Source organism: Pseudophryne corroboree, chromosome 7 (genome assembly GCF_028390025.1).
Source record: "Pseudophryne corroboree isolate aPseCor3 chromosome 7, aPseCor3.hap2, whole genome shotgun sequence".
Classification (NCBI taxonomy): Eukaryota; Metazoa; Chordata; class Amphibia; order Anura; family Myobatrachidae; genus Pseudophryne; species Pseudophryne corroboree.
The window spans coordinates 392,761,603-392,782,184 of NC_086450.1; the positions used below are offsets into that span (position 1 = coordinate 392,761,603).

General features: G+C 47.5%; 1 protein-coding gene across 2 annotated transcripts in view; it reads right to left on the minus strand.

Moving 5' to 3' along the window:
- Positions 1-399: 399 nt before the first annotated feature.
- BRAT1 (BRCA1 associated ATM activator 1) overlaps positions 400-20,582 on the minus strand; it is an 82,300-nt gene continuing 62,117 nt past the window's right edge. For both annotated transcript variants that reach the window (XM_063934623.1, XM_063934622.1), the window contains exon 14: positions 400-1,370. In XM_063934623.1, the coding sequence (XP_063790693.1) occupies positions 681-1,370 (690 nt within the window). In that variant the 3' untranslated portion in view covers positions 400-680. The remainder of the gene's footprint in view (positions 1,371-20,582) is intronic.

Below are 20,582 nucleotides of genomic sequence, written 5' to 3' on the forward strand. Positions count from 1 at the left end.
GAGTGCGCATACCTGCGGTAATTCAAGGTGTGCAAAATATTTTACAAGCAAATTCCTGCATCTAATTGAACATGCCCCATTATGTGTGTGGTTATGGGGGGTGCAAACCATTGGGAATTTTCATGTTGAAATGTGACCCCCCCAAAATAATATCATCAGAGGAAAGTTTAAATATGGGCAATAAAGCTTATATAAGTGACCTGTATATTAACTGCCAATGTCTTCATTAATTCATGGTTTTGATATACTTATTGCAATATTTTAGCACTGGTTTGCCATGAGAATATAGGTGGGTGTGTCAGTACGTAGCACAGCACCAGAAAGATGGGACCCCTGATGTAGTGCAGTAACGTCTATGACCCAATGGTAACAAAGCCGATATCACCCTCAGCAGTCTAGTTACAGTGGGTTACGCTACATACGTTACTGTTTTTTATTATTATTAATAATAAACAAGCTTTATTGCCTTATGGTGTTGAACGTTTTATCAGTGTCCACAGCAGCCCTTGTGATGTGTGAACACCACTGATTCCGATGCAGCAACAGAGAAACTGACGGAACAGTTCCAGGTGCTGAGCATTGGAAGTTCTGACCGAGGAACCAGCAACACTTCAGTAGCATCATACTATTTATAAATGAAATCTAGATGACACTGCATTAGACAGGATGGATGTCCATCATCAGTAGCAGTCGGCATCATGCTCCTCCCCACCCCAAAAGGTGGCTTTGATGTCCTGCAGGAGTGACAGCGGCGTTTCATGTAAATAATCACTACTCTTTGACAGGGAACATTTCAAGTTGTCGAAATCGATTTTCTTTAAGACGTCAAGCACCCAGCTTGTGTCATGCTGCACATTACCATTACCAGCCTCGGCTGTGATGCGCTGGTCTTTAAGTGCCTGCTCCAGCCAGTCTCGGCCATACAGTTCTGCAGTACAAGAGTTTCCCTCACACAGTTCTGTCTTTACACACAGGAGAATGTCACAGGCTTTTAAGGCCACAGGTCTGTCACAGTCACACAGGCAACTCAGTAAAAACTGGAAGAGCCCTATTTGTTTACACTGTAACAATGCATCAGTGATTGAGCTTTTACTATCAGGTAACCCTATAGTGTACGGGAGACTGTAGGCAGTGCCCAACGCAAATGTCTTGCATATGAAGACGTCAGCCAGGTCCAATGCGTTCACTTTTACTTCCCAATCCAAGTCACTGAGCGTCACCTCCAGTATCCGGGAAAGCAGGTTCTCTGCGTCATGAAAATTCTGCATGTCACCTTTCCTCAGCCAATCGGTGAACACCCTCACAACAGCCCTTCGGGGGAACCCTTCGGTATCCTGACATAAAATGTCCATTAGGTTTAGCACCAGGTCCTGTTAAGGTGGATATAATGATTAAAGAGTATAACAGTAAAACAAGTCAGTGTAACCTGAAGAGCATCATCCTCAGGATAACACAAACCAGACATTGCTGATTTGGCATTTCTCATTTTCCCTGCTTAACTGTATAGTTCACTTTAATACACATTAGACATAAAACATACATAACAGAATACATTTAACCCGTGAGCTGTTGTTTATAAGCTGCAGCAATGCCTGGCCTCCTGTGCAGTTATACAGGTTAGTGTTGTTGCTCTGGGTAACAGACCCTGCTCTGCAGCCATAGGGCTGTCAGGCCAGCCCTCTACATTCTGTTATCCCTTCTCTCCAGCTCTGTGGATAGAGGGCCTAATTCAGTACGGATTGCAAATTCTGCTAAGTAGCAGAATTTGCAATCCTTTGGAGCGCATTCCGGGGGCCGCCCATCGCTGGGCAAGACCCTCCAGCATGCTTCCCCATTGAACAATCAGAAAATAAGATTTTAAACCTACCGGTAAATCTTTTTCTCCTAGTCCGTAGAGGATGCTGGGGACTCCGTAAGGACCATGGGGTATAGACGGGCTCCGCAGGAGACATGGGCACTCTAAAGACTTTAGAATGGGTGTGCACTGGCTCCTCCCTCTATGCCCCTCCTCCAGACCTCAGTAAGAGAAACTGTGCCCAGAGGAGACGGACAGTACGAGGAGAGGATTTTTGTTAATCTAAGGGCAAGATTCATACCAGCCCACACCATCCACACCATATAACATGGAATATACGCAACCAGTTAACAGTATGAACAAAACAGCATCAGCCAAAGACTGATCTTAACTGTATCATAACCCTTATGTAAGCAACAACTATATACAAGCCTTGCAGAAATATGTGCACACTGGAACGGGCGCCCAGCATCCTCTACGGACTAGGAGAAAAAGATTTACCGGTAGGTTTAAAATCTTATTTTCTCTTACGTCCTAGAGGATGCTGGGGACTCCGTAAAGACCATGGGGATTATACCAAAGCTCCAGACCGGGCGGGAGAGTGCGGATGACTCTGCAGCACCGATTGAGCAAACATGAGGTCCTCAACAGCCAGGGTATCAAACTTGTAGAATTTTGCAAAGGTGTTTGAACCCGACCAAGTAGCTGCTCGGCAAAGCTGTAAAGCCGAGACGCCTCGGGCAGCCGCCCAAGAAGAGCCCACCTTCCTAGTGGAATGGGCCTTTACCGGATTTGGTAACGGCAATCCAGCCATAGAATGAGCCTGCTGAATCGTGTTACAGATCCAGCGAGCAATAGTGTGCTTAGAAGCAGGAGCGCCAACCTTGTTGGCTGCATACAGGACAAATAGTGCCTCTGTTTTCCTAACCCGAGCCGTCCTGGCTACGTAAATTTTTAAGGCCCTGACTACATCAAGGGACTTGGAATCCTCCAAGTCTCCCGTAGCCACAGGCACCACAATAGGTTGGTTCATATGAAACGATGAAACCACCTTAGGCAAAAATTGAGGACGAGTCCTCAACTCTGCTCTATCCACATGGAAAATCAGATAGGGGCTTTTGTGAGACAAAGCCGCCAATTCGGACACCCGCCTTGCAGATGCCAAGGCCAACAACATGACCACCTTCCAAGTGGGAAATTTTAATTCAACCGTTTGAAGAGGTTCAAACCAGTGAGATTTTAGGAACCGTAACACCACGTTAAGGTCCCATGGTGCCACTGGGGGCACAAAAGGAGGCTGGATGTGCAGCACTCCCTTTACAAAAGTCTGGACTTCTGGGAGAGAAGCCAATTCCTTCTGAAAGAATATATATAGGGCCGAAATCTGTACCTTAATGGAGCCTAACTTCAGGCCCATATCCACTCCTGTCTGTAGAAAGTGGAGAAAACGGCCCAGGTGGAAATCTTCCGTAGGAGCATTCTTGGCTTCACACCAAGACACATATTTCCTCCAGATACGGTGATAATGTTTCGCCGTCACCACCTTCCTAGCCTTTATCAGAGTAGGGATGACTTCCACCGGAATACCTTTCCTAGCTAGGATTCGGTGTTCAACCAACATGCCGTCAAACGTAACCGCGGTAAGTCTTGGAACACGCAGGGCCCCTGCTGCAACAGGTCCTCCCTGAGAGGAAGAGGCCATGGATCTTCTGTGAGCATCTCCTGAAGATCTGAATGCCAGGCCCTTCGAGGCCAATCTGGAACAATGAGTATTGTCTGCACTCTTTTTCGTCTTATGATTCTCAATATTTTTGAGATAAGAGGAAGAGGAGGGAACACATAGACCGACTGAAACACGCTACTGCCTGAGGGTCCCTTGACCTGGCACAATACCTCCGAAGCTTCTTGTTGAGGCGTGATGCCATCATGTCTATTTGAGGAAGTCCCCAAAGACTTGTTATTTCTGCAAAAACTTCTTGATGAAGTCCCCACTCTCCTGGATGGAGATCGTGTCTGCTGAGGAAGCCTGCTTCCCAGTTGTCCACTCCCGGAATGAAGACTGCTGACAGAGCGCTTACGTGATTTTCCGCCCAGCGAAGAATCCTGGTGGCTTCCGCCATTGCCACTCTGCTCCTTGTCCCGCCTTGACGGTTTACATGAGCCACGGCTGTGACGTTGTCTGATTGAATCAGAACCGGTAGGCCGCGAAGAAGATACTCCGCTTGTCGTAGGCCGTTGTATATGGCCCTTAATTCCAGTATGTTGATGTGTAGACAAGCCTCCTGGCTTGACCATAGTCCCTGAAAATTTCTTCCTTGTGTGACTGCTCCCCATCCTCGGAGGCTCGCGTCCGTGGTCACCAGAACCCAGTCTTGAATGCCGAACCTGCGACCCTCTAGAAGGTGAGCACTCTGTAGCCACCACAGGAGAGACACCCTGGCCCTGGGGGACAGGCTTATTTTCTGATGAATTTGAAGATGGGACCCGGACCACTTGTCCAGAAGGTCCCACTGAAATGTCCTTGCATGAAACCTGCCGAAGGGGATGGCCTTGTAGGTCGCCACCATTTTTCCCAGTACTCGAGTGCATTGATGGACTGACACTCTTTTCGGTTTTAACAGGTCTCTGACCATGTTCTGGAGTTCCTGGGCTTTTTCCATTGGGAGAAAAACCCTCTTTTGTTCTGTGTCCAGAATCATGCCTAAGAAAGATAGCCGAGTCGTTGGAATCAACTGTGACTTTGGTAGATTTAGAATCCAGCCATGATGCTGCAGCACTCTCAGGGAGAGCGACACGCTTTTCAGCAACTGATCTCTCGATCTCGCTTTTATCAGGAGATCGTCCAAGTACGGGATAATTGTGACTCCCTGCCTGCGCAGGAGCACCATCATTTCCGCCATTACTTTGGTGAAAATCCTCGGGGCCGTGGAAAGCCCAAACGGCAGCGTCTGAAACTGTTAATGACAGTCCTGTACAGCGAATCTCAGGTACGCCTGATGAGGGGAATGTATGGGGACATGAAGGTATGCATCCTTTATGTCTAGTGACACCATAAAATCCCCCCCTTCCAGGCTGGAGATAACTGCCTGGAGCGATTCCATCTTGAATTTGAACTTTTTTAAGTATAGGTTTAGGGATTTTAGATTTAGAATGGGTCTGACTGAGCCATCCGGTTTCGGAACCACAAACAGGGTTGAATAGTACCCCTTCCCCTGTTGAACTATGGGAACCTTGACAATCACTTGCTGTTGAGCCAGCTTTTGAATTGCAGCTAAAACTATCTCCCTCTCTGGGGGAGAAGCTGGTAAAGCCGATTTGAAAAATCGGCGCGGAGGCACCTCTTCGAATTCCAGCTTGTAGCCTTGGGATACAATTTCCATCGCCCAAGGATCCACGTCTGACTGAACCCAGACGTGGCTGAAGAGTCGAAGACGTGCCCCCACCAGCGCGGACTCCCGCAGTGGAGCCCCAGCGTCATGCGGTGCCGTGTCTGGAGACGGTAGCGCCCCCTTTTGGACAAGCGCGTCAAAGCCTTGTCTACCCTGGGCGAGGATTCCCACCGTAGCCTGTCCTGCGCGGGGAAAGGGTACGCCATAAGAATTCTCTTGGGAATCTGCAGTTTCTTGTCTGGAGTTTCCCAAGCTTTTTCAAATAACGCGTTCAGCTCATGAGATGGGGGAAAGGTAACCTCAGGTTTCTTTTCCTTAAACATGTGAACCCTTGTGTCAGGGACAGAGGGGTCATCTGTGATATGCAAAACATCTTTTATTGCAATAATCATATAATAAATACTCTTGGCCACCCTTGGGTGTAACCTCGCATCATCGTAGTCGACACTGGAGTCAGAATCCGTGTCGGTACCAGTGTCTGTTACGTGGGACAGGGGACGTTTCTGAGACCCTGAAGGGCCCTGTGACACAGTCAAAGCCATGGATTGACTCCCTGTTATATCCCTGGACTCTGCTTTGTCCAATCTCTTATGTAATAAAGACACATTTGCATTTAAAACATTCCACATATCCAACCAATCAGGTGTCGGCGTTGCCGACGGAGACACCACAATCATCTGCTCCACTTCCTCCTTAGGTGAGCCTTCCGCTTCAGATATGCCGACACACACGTACCGACACCCCCACACACTCTGGGATATATCTATATGGAGACAGTCCCCCAATAAGGCCCTTTGGAGAGACAGAGAGAGAGTATACCAGCACACACCCAGCGCCACCGGACACTGGAATAAAATCCCAGTTAGTACAGCGCTTTTATATAAATATGTGAATACACTCACTGCACCAATTAAATGTGCCCCCCCCCCCCCTCTTTTTTGACCTCTGTAACCGTGTTCAGCAGGGGAGAGTCCGGGGAGCCAGCTTCTCTGCAGTGTGCTGTGGAGAAAATGGTGCTGGTTAGTGCTGGAGGATCAAGCTCCGCCCCCTCACCGGCGGGCTTCGGTCCCGCTCAAATTATTTAGACTGGCGGGGGTTTTTCAATATAATGCCTCTGCAGTATCTACTCTATTTGCCAGTGTCCCTTGAGGTTAATATTGCTGCCCAGGGCGCCCCCCTGTGTGTGTATGTGTGGGAGCAATGGCGCGCAGGGTTACCGCTGCGCGATACCTCAGTGAAGAGCTGAAGTCTTCTGCCGCCTTTGAAGTCTTCTTTCTTCTTAATACTCACCAGGCTTCTATCTTCCGGCTCTGTGAGGAGGACGGCGGCGCAGCTCCGGGACGAACGGCTAGGGTGAGACCTGTGTTCCGACCCTCTGGAGCTAATGGTGTCCAGTAGCCTAAGAAGCAGAGCCTATCATTAAGGTAGGCCTGCTTCTCTCCCCTCAGTCCCACGATGCAGGGAGCCTGTTGCCAGCAGTGCTCCCTGAAAATATAAAACCTAACAAAAAGTATTTTTCGGAGAAACTCAGTAGAGCTCCCCTGCAGTGCACCCAGTCTCCTCTGGGCACAGGATCTAACTGAGGTCTGGAGGAGGGGCATAGAGGGAGGAGCCAGTGCACACCCATTCTAAAGTCTTTAGAGTGCCCATGTCTCCTGCGGAGCCCGTCTATACCCCATGGTCCTTACGGAGTCCCCAGCATCCTCTAGGACGTAAGAGAAATTGCGAACGCATCGCAATTTCTGCTTGTTAGCAGAAACTAAGGAAGCTTCTTGCCGTCCGCAGGAGGCCCACCGCCATCTTCCCAATCACGCCCCTGTATGGCCGCCTCCTCCCTCTGTTTGCGCTGTACCGCCCTCCGCAACGCTCCGTCTCCTCCCTGAAAACAGAGTGTTGCTCCCCTTACGACCGCCTCTGCCTAATTCACAGGCAGAGGCGATCGCATTTTCTGCGGCCCCCCGCAGAAAATGCGGGCGCACTGCGCAGGACGGTCACTGCGCCCGCATCTTTTTCTCAAAATTTGCGCTTACTGTGATCCAACCTGAATTAGGCCCTACTTACACACTGGCTAAGGCAGCTCAGACCTGATGCCACAAGTAAGAAACAGATAAGGGGCCTAATTCAGACCTGATCGCAGCAGCAAAACCATGTGCACTGCAGGTGGGGCAGATATAACATGTGCAGAGAAAGTTAGATTTGGGTGGGTTATTTTGTTTCTGTGCAGGGTAAATACTGGCTGCTTTATTTTTACACTGTAATTTAGATTTCAGTTTGAACACTCCCCACCCAAATCTAAATCTCTCTGCACATGTTACATCTGCCCCACCTGCACTGCACATGGTTTTGCCCATTAGAGAAAAGGTTTGCCGTTGCGATCAGGTCTGAATTAGGCCCAAGATTTGGATGGATGTAGTGGCTGACCAGAGTTGTAATTCATCACTTCACCAAGTAATGGCCCTCATTCCGAGTTGTTCGCTCGGTATTTTTCATCGCATCGCAGTGAAAATCCGCTTAGTACGCATGCGCAATGTTCGCACTGCGACTGCGCCAAGTAACTTTACTATGAAGAAAGTATTTTTACTCACGGCTTTTTCTTCGCTCCGGCGATCGTAATGTGATTGACAGGAAATGGGTGTTACTGGGCGGAAACACGGCGTTTCAGGGGCGTGTGGCTGAAAACGCTACCGTTTCCGGAAAAAACGCAGCAGTGGCCGGGGAAACGGTGGGAGTGCCTGGGCGAACGCTGGGTGTGTTTGTGACGTCAACCAGGAACGACAAGCACTGAACTGATCGCACAGGCAGAGTAAGTCTGGAGCTACTCTGAAACTGCTAAGTAGTTAGTAATCGCAATATTGCGAATACATCGGACGCAATTTTAAGAAGCTAAGATTCACTCCCAGTAGGCGGCGGCTTAGCGTGTGTAACTCTGCTAAATTCGCCTTGCGACCGATCAACTCGGAATGAGGGCCAATGTCTCTGCAGGCTTCCCCTGGCCAGCATTACATTTTAATAACATACAAAGCCATTGGAAATACAGTTTACTACGCTGAGAAGAAATTAATTATTAAGTCATACTCATAAAGGATCAGTATTCTGCACCACGTTGAATGGCATACTTTAAATAAAGATAAAATAAGATTTTACTTACCGATAAATCTATTTCTCGTAGTCCGTAGTGGATGCTGGGGACTCCGTCAGGACCATGGGGATTAGCGGCTCCGCAGGAGACAGGGCACAAAAATAAAGCTTTAGGATCAGGTGGTGTGCACTGGCTCCTCCCCCTATGACCCTCCTCCAAGCCTCAGTTAGGATACTGTGCCCGGACAAGCGTACACAATAAGGAAGGATTTTGAATCCCGGGTAAGACTCATACCAGCCACACCAATCACACCGTACAACTTCTGATCTGAACCCAGTTAACAGTATGACAACGTAGGAGCCTCTGAACAGACGGCTCACAACAATAACAACCCGATTTTTTTGTAACAATAACTATGTACAAGTATTGCAGACAATCCGCACTTGGGATGGGCGCCCAGCATCCACTACGGACTACGAGAAATAGATTTATCGGTAAGTAAAATCTTATTTTCTCTAACGTCCTAGTGGATGCTGGGGACTCCGTCAGGACCATGGGGATTATACCAAAGCTCCCAAACGGGCGGGAGAGTGCGGATGACTCTGCAGCACCGAATGAGAGAACTCCAGGTCCTCTTTAGCCAGGGTATCAAATTTGTAGAATTTTACAAACGTGTTCTCCCCCGACCACGTAGCTGCTCGGCAGAGTTGTAATGCCGAGACCCCTCGGGCAGCCGCCCAGGATGAGCCCACCTTCCTTGTGGAATGGGCCTTGACAGATTTAGGCTGTGGCAGGCCTGCCACAGAATGTGCAAGTTGAATTGTGCTACAAATCCAACGAGCAATCGTCTGCTTAGAAGCAGGAGCACCCAGCTTGTTGGGTGCATACAGTATAAACAGCGAGTCAGATTTTCTGACTCCAGCCGTCCTTGAAATATATATTTTCAATGCCCTGACAACGTCCAGCAACTTGGAATCCTCCAAATCGCTAGTAGCCGCAGGCACCACAATAGGCTGGTTCAGGTGAAACGCTGACACCACCTTAGGCAGAAAATGAGGACCCTGTTCTGCCCTGTCCGAATGGAAAATCAGATATGGGCTTTTATACGATAAAGCCGCCAATTCTGACACTCTCCTGGCTGAAGCCAGAGCCAGTAGCATGGTTACTTTCCATGTAAGATATTTCAAATCCGCCGATTTGAGTGGCTCAAACCAATGGGATTTGAGAAAATCCAAAACTACATTAAGGTCCCACGGAGCCACTGGGGGCACAACCGGGGGCTGTATATGTAGTACTCCTTTTACAAAAGTCTGGACTTCAGGAACTGAAGCCAATTCTTTCTGGAAGAAAATCGACAGGGCCGAAATTTGAACCTTAATGGACCCCAACTTGAGGCCCATAGACAATCCTGTTTGCAGGAAATGTAGGAATCGACCCAATTGAAATTCCTCCGTGGGGGCCTTCCTGGCCTCACACCACGCAACATATTTTCTCCAAATGCGGTGATAATGTTGTGCAGTCACCTCCTTCCTGGCTTTAACCAGTGTAGGAATGACCTCTTCTGGAATGCCTTTTTCCCTTAGAATTCGGCGTTCAACCGCCACGCCGTCAAACGCAGCCGCGGTAAGTCTTGGAATAGACACGGTCCCTGCTGAATCAGGTCCCGTCTTAGAGGTAGAGGCCACGGATTTTCCGTGAGCATCTCCTGAAGTTCCGGGTACCAAGTTCTTCTTGGCCAATCCGGAGCCACGAGTATCGTTCTTACTCCCCTTTGCCGTATAATTCTCAGTACTTTGGGTATGAGAGGCAGAGGAGGAAACACATACACTGACTGGAACACCCACGGTGTTACCAGAGCGTCCACAGCTATTGCCTGAGGGTCTCTTGACCTGGCGCAATACCTGTCCAGTTTTTTGTTGAGGCGAGACGCCATCATATCCACCTTTGGTTTTTCCCAACGGTTCACAATCATGTGGAAGACTTCTGGATGAAGTCCCCACTCTCCCGGGTGTAGATCGTGTCTGCTGAGGAAGTCTGCTTCCCAGTTGTCCACTCCCGGAATGAACACTGCTGACAGTGCTATCACATGATCTTCCGCCCAGCGAAGAATCCTTGCAGCTTCTGCCATTGCTCTCCTGCTTCTTGTGCCGCCCTGTCTGTTTACGTGGGCGACTGCCGTGATGTTGTCTGACTGGATCAACACCGGCTGACCCCGAAGCAGGGGTTTTGCCAGGCTTAGAGCATTGTAAATCGCTCTTAGCTCCAGTATATTTATGTGAAGAGACATCTCCAGGCTTGACCATACTCCCTGGAAGTTTCTTCCCTGTGTGACCGCTCCCCAGCCTCTCAGACTGGCATCCGTGGTCACCAGGACCCAGTCCTGTATGCCGAATCTGCGGCCTTCTAACAGATGAGCACTCTGCAACCACCACAGAAGAGACACCCTTGTCCGTGGCGATAAGGTTATCCGCTGATGCATCTGCAGATGCGATCCGGACCATTTGTCCAGCAGATCCCACTGAAAAGTTCGTGCGTGGAATCTGCCGAATGGGATTGCTTCGTAAGAAGCCACCATCTTTCCCAGGACTCTTGTGCATTGATGCACAGACACTTTTCCTGGTTTTAGGAGGTTCCTGACAAGTTCGGATAACTCCTTGGCTTTCTCCTCCGGAAGAAACACCTTTTTCTGAACCGTGTCCAGAATCATTCCCAGGAACAGCAGACGTGTTGTCGGGGTCAACTGAGATTTTGGGAAATTCAGAATCCACCCGTGTTGTTGCAGCACTACTTGGGTTAGTGCTACTCCGTCCTCCAGCTGTTCTCTGGACCTTGCCCTTATCAGGAGATCGTCCAAGTAAGGGATAATTAATACGCCTCTTCTTCGCAGAAGAATCATCATTTCGGCCATTACCTTGGTAAAGACCCGAGGTGCCGTGGACAATCCAAACGGCAGCGTCTGAAACTGATAATGACAGTTTTGCACCACGAACCTGAGGTACCCTTGATGTGAAGGGCAAATTGGGACATGCAGGTAAGCATCTTTTATGTCCAGGGACACCATAAAGTCCCCTTCTTCCAGATTCGCTATCACTGCTCTGAGTGATTCCATCTTGAACTTGAATTTTTGTATGTACAGGTTCAAAGATTTCAGATTTAGAATAGGTCTTACCGAGCCGTCCGGCTTCGGTACCACAAATAGCGTGGAGTAATACCCCTTTCCCTGTTGTAGGAGGGGTACCTTGACTATCACCTGCTGAGAAAACAGCTTGTGAATGGCTTCCAATACCGTCGCCCTGTCTGAGGGAGACGTTGGCAAAGCAGACTTTAGGAACCGGCGAGGGGGAGACTTCTCGAATTCCAACCTGTAACCCTGAGATACTACCTGCAGGATCCAGGGGTCCACCTGTGAGCAAGCCCACTGCGCGCTGAAATTCTTGAGTCGACCCCCCACCGCTCCTGAGTCCGCTTGTAAAGCCCCAGCGTCATGCTGAGGGCTTTGCAGAACCCGCGGAGGGCTTCTGTTCCTGGGAAGGGGCTGCTTGCTGCCCTCTCTTACCCTTTCCTCTGCCTCGGGGCAGATATGACTGTCCTTTTGCCCGCTTGTTCTTATAGGACCGAAAGGACTGCGGCTGAAAAGACGGTGTCTTTTTCTGTTGGGAGGGGGTCTGAGGTAAAAAGGTGGATTTCCCGGCAGTTGCCGTGGCCACCAAATCCGATAGACCGACGCCAAATAATTCCTCCCCTTTATACGGCAATACTTCCTGTCAAAGTCAGAAAAATGTCTCAATGCACGTTGCCATATTTGCACCGCACACTGGTCCGTGCTGCGCATGCGTACGCTCTCCCGTGGAAGCGCATACCCGCAATAGCGTGCACTCGCACGCGCAGTATGCGCATTTACGGTAGAGTTTATGTGATCGTAGCGTGCGACTCATTAGTTACAAATGTTCACAATTAATGTAGTTTATAGATCATGATCCCTTTGATAGTTTCTGTAAGTTTGGTTAAAGTATAATGTCCCAGAGCTGAGGAATCCCTCTTTGCATCGTACGAAGGGTTTAACAGGAATCATACAGCAGTGTTTGGTACCCATCGGAAGAGTATTTAATTAGCAATATTCCGGTGTTGGTTTGGAGCGTATTAATCGCTCGTGCGAATAGTTATGGACATAAGAAGTTTATGTCCATTTCTATGATTTGCACATACTCAGGTATGCGGCGGGAAACCCAGTTTCCCACCCACCTGAGCTGTTGGAAATCGTCACAGCCCACCTGTATGAATCACCCTATGACCTTTTGTTATGATGCAGGGCCGAATTCCTTCGGCCAATGGACAATGGGATTGTAGGACCAGGAGATTGCATTGTGTGTGGAGCATAAATAGGCAGGCCGACCACATCCAGCTCTCACTCTCTCATCAACGGTTATCTGCTGATAATCGGGAGCTGGATATCGAGGCGCTGGCGATCATACCCTTTGTGCGTAAGTTCTCTCCATAATCATTGTCTTTCTGCGAGCCAATCTCTCTCTCTCTCTCTCTCTCTCTCTCTCTCTCTATCTCCCTCTCTCCTCTTTTTCTCTTAAATACCTTATAGTATTATAGTATTGTATCGTATTGCATTTAGGTCAGTGTAGTATTGTCTTTTTGTATTTATTGTTTAGTTCTGTGGTTAGGAAGTCTCTGTTATATTGTAGTGTATCATATGTACTGTTATCCCCTTTTACAAGTATATTAGACATAATACAGTTAATAGGCCTTGGAAACCTAAACCAGTATCTGTGTATTTCCTATAGTGATAAGTGTTCATTTGAGCGTCGGTGACGCTCATGCAGCTTTGTAGATAGTCAGGTTCCACAAGGTTGCACTTACACCCTGTACTCACATTAAGGTATTCAGTGTATTTCATCGGTATAAGGTTTAACATAAAGGTATAGTGTTGTGAGCGTCTGCACCGCTGGTGACCTCCTCGTGGTCTCTAGCGTATGCTGCGTTACAGCGAATCTTTCCCCTAGACATAACCAATAACGTGTCCTGTGATCACTGGGCCGTGAGCGAACGTGACGCTTGAGCGTCTCGCCTACGGCTGAGCGATCGTTACGCAAATAGCGTATCATTACGGTATTTCTTAAGTAAACAGCGTACAGTGTTCTTAGCTTCATAAGGGTTGTTTATATGACAAAGGAATTTAGCATTGTCAATTGCGGGCTCGTCCGGTCCTTTTCACATCTGCACTAGGTAGATCAGCAGACATTATCCCCCAGCAAAAGGGTGGGAGGTTATCTCGCAGTTGCTGACGGGATAAGCGTCTGCTTCGCTTAGGTAAAGAGTGCTGAAGGAATCCGGTAACCGGAAGTAAGAACAAAACGCTTGTGTCTTTTAAAACTGTTTATTTTTCTTTTGTCTTGCGTACGCATACATTTATCTGCATTTCTGTTTCATTTTCGTATATCACTATTCCTGTTTGCCAATTTTTTATAGTTGATAGAAAGTGCTAAAAAAGAGATTTGCTGTTATTTTAGAGGTAATAGTTAAAGTATAGAACAAACACACGGTTTGTCTGAGATACAAGGCAGGCAGTGTGGATTGCGGTAGATGATCAGGGATCACCTACATTGATGAATAAATATATTGTGTTACGGTGGATCCTTTGCATTGCGTACACGTGTCGCTAACAAAGACTAGCGTACGCAATCCAAAAGGCAGACGCACGCAGCGTTCACTACGCAACGTAGCGTCTGGTTACGCCCACGTAGCCCAAGTCACGAAAAGTTGAATTAGCGCAAAGCGATAATTAGCGCAAAAGCGATAAGTAACGCACAGCGGTAGATAACGCGACGCGGTAAATAACGCAAATCTATTTTTTTGGAAAATCTGAAATTTAGTTTAACAGATCCTGCTCCTAATTGGTAACACTTTTGGCCTGAAGACAATTTCTGCGCAGAAATAGATATAGAAACAAAGTGTACATGTGTTGAGTGAGTGTGTTTTGTATACAAAAGTTTATATAACTTTAAGGTGGAACCAAAAGGAAAGTCGGGTACTCGTCAAGGAACATACGTGTAAGTGACATATACGGTGGCCAGGGAGGCATCCCTGGTTAAATAATATTTGAGCATTAGAGTATAGCGGACCATAAGGTAACAAGACCAGGAGGTCATAAGGAACAAGACCAGGAGGTCGTAAGGTAAAAGGTCCGCTATAAAAGTCCAGTGGCACAACGCCTGGGGTGTTGGTGCAGAACCCATATAGGCCATAAGCTCTTGCTGAAGGAATCGCGGCCGGAAACATCGATTCCATTGATCTTTCAGTACATGACAAGTAGTGCTAGTGTACCGAACGATTGGACCACACGTAATTGTGTGCAGTAGTTAGTAATCTGACCTAAATACCATTAGAGTAAAGTGGTCACAAACGCTATTTGTACATTCTGACGTGATTTGTGTAATTTTTTATTTTTGGAAGGGAAGTTCGCTGGTCACTCAGGAACTATCTAACAACCCCAACTTTACTGGAAAGAGTAAGTGTCCTGCGGGTAACCCTCATATGTTCCAGTAAACTGAAGGTTCCATAGGGGCCCTGTATCGAGTACGCTGGCATCATAACGGTGTTTACAGGTCGTATTGGTCGAGGTGGGCGAGTGAGTGGGGTACTCGGTAAACCGCCACCGCCGGCCTACTGTGGAGTAATTTGGTTGTCTGAAAAGGCTTGCTGAAAACCTTGATACAGAAAATCCAAGGAGGATTAAGCAACACCTACAGACTATGGGGGCCAGTTGCTCAGGTAGGGGGCGATCAACCCTGGTTCAGGTTGATTCTGTGAACCGACCAGTTGGGTCGGCACGATATGTAATGTGTGAAAAATATGGAATTCACACCGAATCTTTATGTGATGAATGGGAGAGAATGACTGTACAAGACAGGGACAAGTTCCCAAGAATAGGTAGCTTCAGTCCAGAGGTGTTACAAAATTTAAGGAGGAGGATATGTCTCGTAAAATCAGCAAAGAGACGAATTCAGCATCATGATTATTTACAGTTATGGCACCAGGAAGGTGAGATACAGAGAGGTTTGGCTCTGGCGGCGGGATCTGGGGCAGTCAGGAAGTTGATTGCCACAGCTCCTCCTCCACCATACATTGCAGGAGAGAAGTTGATTGCGGAGAGAAACGCACTGGGTTGTAAAACACAAACTCTTAGTAACACTGTAAATGTTAATGATGTTAACCAAATAACTCATGCAAGTATTAACCCGTGCAAGATGTACCCTGTTTTGAACCTTCCTCAGGAGTGTGATCAAGAAGACGATTCAGCAACAATTTCAGCTCTCTCTCTTGCAGCCACCATAGCAGAGACCACAGTAGGCACAGCGACACCCACGAGATTAGTGAAAGCCCCTAGCGGAGGGATAGGTGAGGTCGTGTCAACGGGTAAGTACGGCACCATGCACTACACTGAAACAATTGTACCACAACAAGCTGTAGAATCTACACAGGAAGAGGCTGTTAGAATTGCTCCTGTAAGGGTAATAGCAGTTCCCAATGGAAAAACAGATGTGTCTGGAGCCACTCCCATAAGGAACATTGCCATGTACACTCCATTTTCCAGAATGGAATTAAGAACAATAGTGTCCGAATTTCCTGACCCCAGGAAGGATTTAGTTGCTAGCCAAAAATACATCAGGGATTTAGGTAACACGGTAGAACCCAACAACAAGGATTGGCAGATACTGCTAAGAGCTTGTTTACCTTCCAATGTTGATGCAACTCAGTTTTTAGCTGATTGTGCATTGGATAAAGATGTACCGCTTACAGACGTGTACAATAAGGATAATGTAAAAAGGATAAATTTACAGCTAAAAGAGTATTTCCCAGCCGTTGTTAAATGGAATAAAATATTTTCCATTAAGCAAAAGGAGTCCGAAACGGCAATAGAATATTTTCACCGGGCACTATTAGAAATGGCAAAGTACACTGGTATAGAAGACATTAAGACCAACCCAAACCATCGAGAAGTAGCAGTATCTGTACTGATGGATGGTTTGAAAGAAACATTAAAAGCTAGGGTACAGACCACGCAGCCATGTTGGCGAGGTCTGTCAGTGTCCACCTTGAGAGAGGCTGCTATTGATCACGACAGAAATATCACTAGGCACAGGGAGTCGCAAAGTGATAAGTTGATGTCCGTAAGTATACAGGCGCTGACCACAAGGCAGCCTGCGTATGTACCACCGAATCCTGTGGGTAAGGCAAGTGTAATAACATGTTTTTCTTGTAACAGACCGGGACATTTTGCACGAGACTGTAGGGTAAGAAATGTACAAAGATCTTTTCAACCCCCTAGACAACAACACCACACACGACATTGGGAGCAGGGTCCACAGAGGCGGAGTTTTGAGCCACATACAGGGGAAACAAAAAGATATCCCCCAAACAGAGATTGGCATGCCTCTGGTAGTTCCCAGCTAACTCCCTCACAAGTAGTTGCTGCCAGCGGGATTCAGGGAGGTCAGCATACCCAATAGGGGTGTGGCCATACCTGTAATCTGCAACCAGTTAAATTGATTGCCAGTCTTGGAAGCGAACCAGAGATTGCAATCAATGTAGCCGGTAAAACTTTAAACTTTCTTGTAGACACAGGGGCGGCCAAGTCAGTGATCAATTCGACAGTGGGCATGAGAACCACTGGTAGGACAGTTCCAGCCATAGGAGTAACAGGAGTAGTCCAGCACTACCCTGTTAGCAAACCAGCCGAGATTACAATAGGGCCTTTGCATACCAAGCATTCCTTTTTGCTGGCTGCATCGGCACCGACCAATCTCCTGGGAAGAGACTTACTATGTAAAATGGGTTGCGTCATTTATTGTACTCCCGAAGGTGTATTCTTGGACATCCCTGAGAATCACGCTCAGGAAGTACGAGACATGTTAGACTCCCCATCAAAATTAATGTCACATTCCATTATGACAAATAGGAATCCATCCCAAGTAGAAGAGATGACATCTCAGATACCAGAGTCGCTTTGGACAAAAGATGGACAGGACACTGGATTAATGGCAAACGTAGCTCCAGTAGTAGTACAAGTAAAAGATGGTAGGATAGCTCCAAAAATCCCACAGTATCCTCTGAAGCCAGAGGTGGAGTTAGGAGTTTTCCCGGTAATAGAGCGCTTGCTACAACAGGGCATTCTAGTAAGAACGTCCAGCACAGCAAATAGTCCCATCTTCCCTGTTAAAAAGAGTGGGGGGAGGGGTTACAGGCTAGTGCAGGATCTAAGGGGGATTAACAAAATAGTTGAGAGTCAGTTCCCCGTAGTGCCTAATCCAGCTGTCATCCTAATGCAAATTCCTCCCACTGCCAAATTTTTCACTGTTATTGACCTCTGCTCCGCTTTCTTTTCGGTACCTCTGCACCCTGACAGCCAATATTTGTTTGCATTCACATACAGAGGAGTCCAATACACGTGGACTCGGTTACCCCAAGGTTTCATAGATAGTCCAAGTATATTTTCTCAGGCTTTGCATGATTGTTTACAGTCTTTCCAACCGGAAAGTGGATCAGTGTTGATACAGTACGTGGATGATCTACTGCTGTGTTCTGATTCATTGGAGGCATCCCTGAAGGATACGAAACAGCTCCTGTTTCATCTTTCAGACACAGGTCACAAGGTCTCCAAAGACAAGTTGCAATTATGCCAAGCTAAGGTAAAATACTTGGGACACTGTCTAACACAAGGACTGAGACACCTGACCGCTGATAGAATCCAAGCCATTAGAGACATGACACTGCCACAAACCCAGCAACAGATCAGGACGTTTTTAGGAATGTGTGGGTATTGCCGTAATTGGATCCCAGGGTTTTCCATATTAGCACTACCTTTGCAGGAAATGGTCTCCTCAAACAAACCTGATCGGATTTCGCATACAGACGAATCCGAAACAGCATTTGAGAGACTCAAACAGTGCCTAACGCAGGCACCAGCATTAGGTATGCCAGACTATGGGAAACCCTTTGAGCTATACGGAACAGAAAGTGCTGGGTGCGCAGCAGGGGTACTAACACAAAAACACGGTGATGCCAGCAGGCCAATTGCATACTACAGCGCGCAGCTAGACACGGTAGCGCGATCCCTCCCCACATGCTTGCGTAGCGTTGCTGCGATAGCATTGCTAGTAACGAAAAGCGAAGACGTCGTGCTAGGTCACAACCTCACAATTCATACACCACATGCAGTGTCAGCCTTGCTAAATTCTGCCCAAACCAGGCACGTCTCATCAGCGCGGTTTACGAGATGGGAATTGGCATTAATGGCCCCAGTAAACATCACCATAAGGAGGTGCAGCGCATTAAACCCTGCAACATTTCTCCCAGGTGTGCCTGGACAGGCACAAAGGGTGGGAGGTGAGAGTGATGGGGAAGGAGGATTTAATGCAAAGGAAGATACACATGATTGTATGGAATATTTGACCCAAAATTTTTCCGCAAGGCCTGACATCAGTGACAATCCACTAGAAGATGCAGAACTCACGTTCTACACGGACGGTAGTTGTCACAGACAGTCAGACTCGGGAGACTTGTGTACTGGATACGCAGTCGTAGATGACCAAGACACCATAGAAGCGGAACCGCTAGGCCCACCTCACTCAGCCCAGGTTGCTGAACTGGTCGCCCTAACCAGAGCATGTGAATTGGCTAAGGGTAAGTCTGCCAATATCTACACCGATTCTAGATACGCGTTCGGGGTAGTCCATGATTTCGGAGCGCTATGGCGTCTCAGAAATTTCATGACGGCAGCTGGTACACCGATAGCGCATGCAGCTCACATAAAAAGGCTTCTAACAGCGATACAGGAACCCGACAGAGTGGCTGTTATCAAATGTAAAGCACATACATATAGTCAAGACCCAGTATCCCTTGGTAACAGCCGAGCAGACGAAGCTGCAAAGCTTGCAGCTGCTACCCCCATACGGACAGACACCACACAACTGATGGTATTTAATACCATCAACACACAAAAGTTGTGTGAAATGCAGAATTTGTGTTCCACTCAGGAGAAGGCAGTCTGGAAGGCAAAGGGATATGGCCAGGAGTCCTCAGGGCTCTGGACGGATGGACATGGTAAACCAGTGGCCCCCAGGGCATACCTTCCGTGTCTGGCTGAAGCAGCTCACGGGCTGACTCATCTAGGCAAGGAGGGGATGTGCAAATTGGTAAGAGCATACTGGTGCGCCCCAGGATTCTCCCCTCATGCTAGTAAAAGAGCAATGTCATGCCTTACCTGTCTGAGAAAGAATATTGGAAAGGCAATACCTACAGAACCCTCCCATATCCCACCTGCCGGCGGCCCTTTCCAAGTAATACAAATTGACTTCATTCAATTACCCCCATGTAGAAATTTGAAATATGTACTTGTTTGCATAGATGTTTTCTCGAATTGGGTCGAGGCTTTTCCAGCAGCTACAAATACCGCTATGTTTACAGCTAAGAAAATTGTGCAGGAATTTGTATGTAGATATGGTATCCCTAGAATCATTGAAAGTGATAGGGGTACCCATTTTACAGGTGATGTCTTTCAAGGAATGTGTAAGTTGATGGGAATTGATAGTAAGCTGCACACTCCGTACCGTCCACAGGCGAGTGCGAAGGTCGAAAGAGTGAACAGCACTATTAAAAATAAATTGAGTAAAGTAATGGCAGAGACAGGATTGACGTGGCCAGAAGCTTTACCCATTGTTTTGTATAGTATCAGAACCACTCCCAGGTCCCCTCTTAATCTGTCTCCTTTTGAAATTCTGTTTGGTCGACAACCGCATGTCATAATTAACCCTCAGGATGATTTGAAATGTAACAATGAAGTAACTGTAAAGTACTTAATTAATATGAGTAAGCAGTTGAGGAATCAAAATGATAATCTGAAGTTGGTGATTCCTGATTTACCAGATAGTAATTGTCATGACATTGAACCTGGGGATTATGTAATGATACGAAATTTTCTACGCTCAGGTTGTCTTATTGATAGATGGGAAGGACCATACCAGGTCTTATTGACTAGCACCACAGCATTGAAGGTTGCTGAGAGAGAGACTTGGGTCCATTCATCCCACTGCAAGAAGGTTGCTGATCCAGAGAAGTCCCGTGATAAGGAACAGACGGTAGAGGTTGTATCACTAGAGTGTCTGTTCCAGGAGGACTGAGGCGGCACCTGAGCCTTGAAGACCGAAAGCAGCTGTCGACTCCCCTCTCCCTTTTATTGTTTTCTCCACTTCCCATCCCCTCTCCTTTAAAATTTCTTTTTCCCCCTTCTCATTCTTCTCTATTTCCTCCT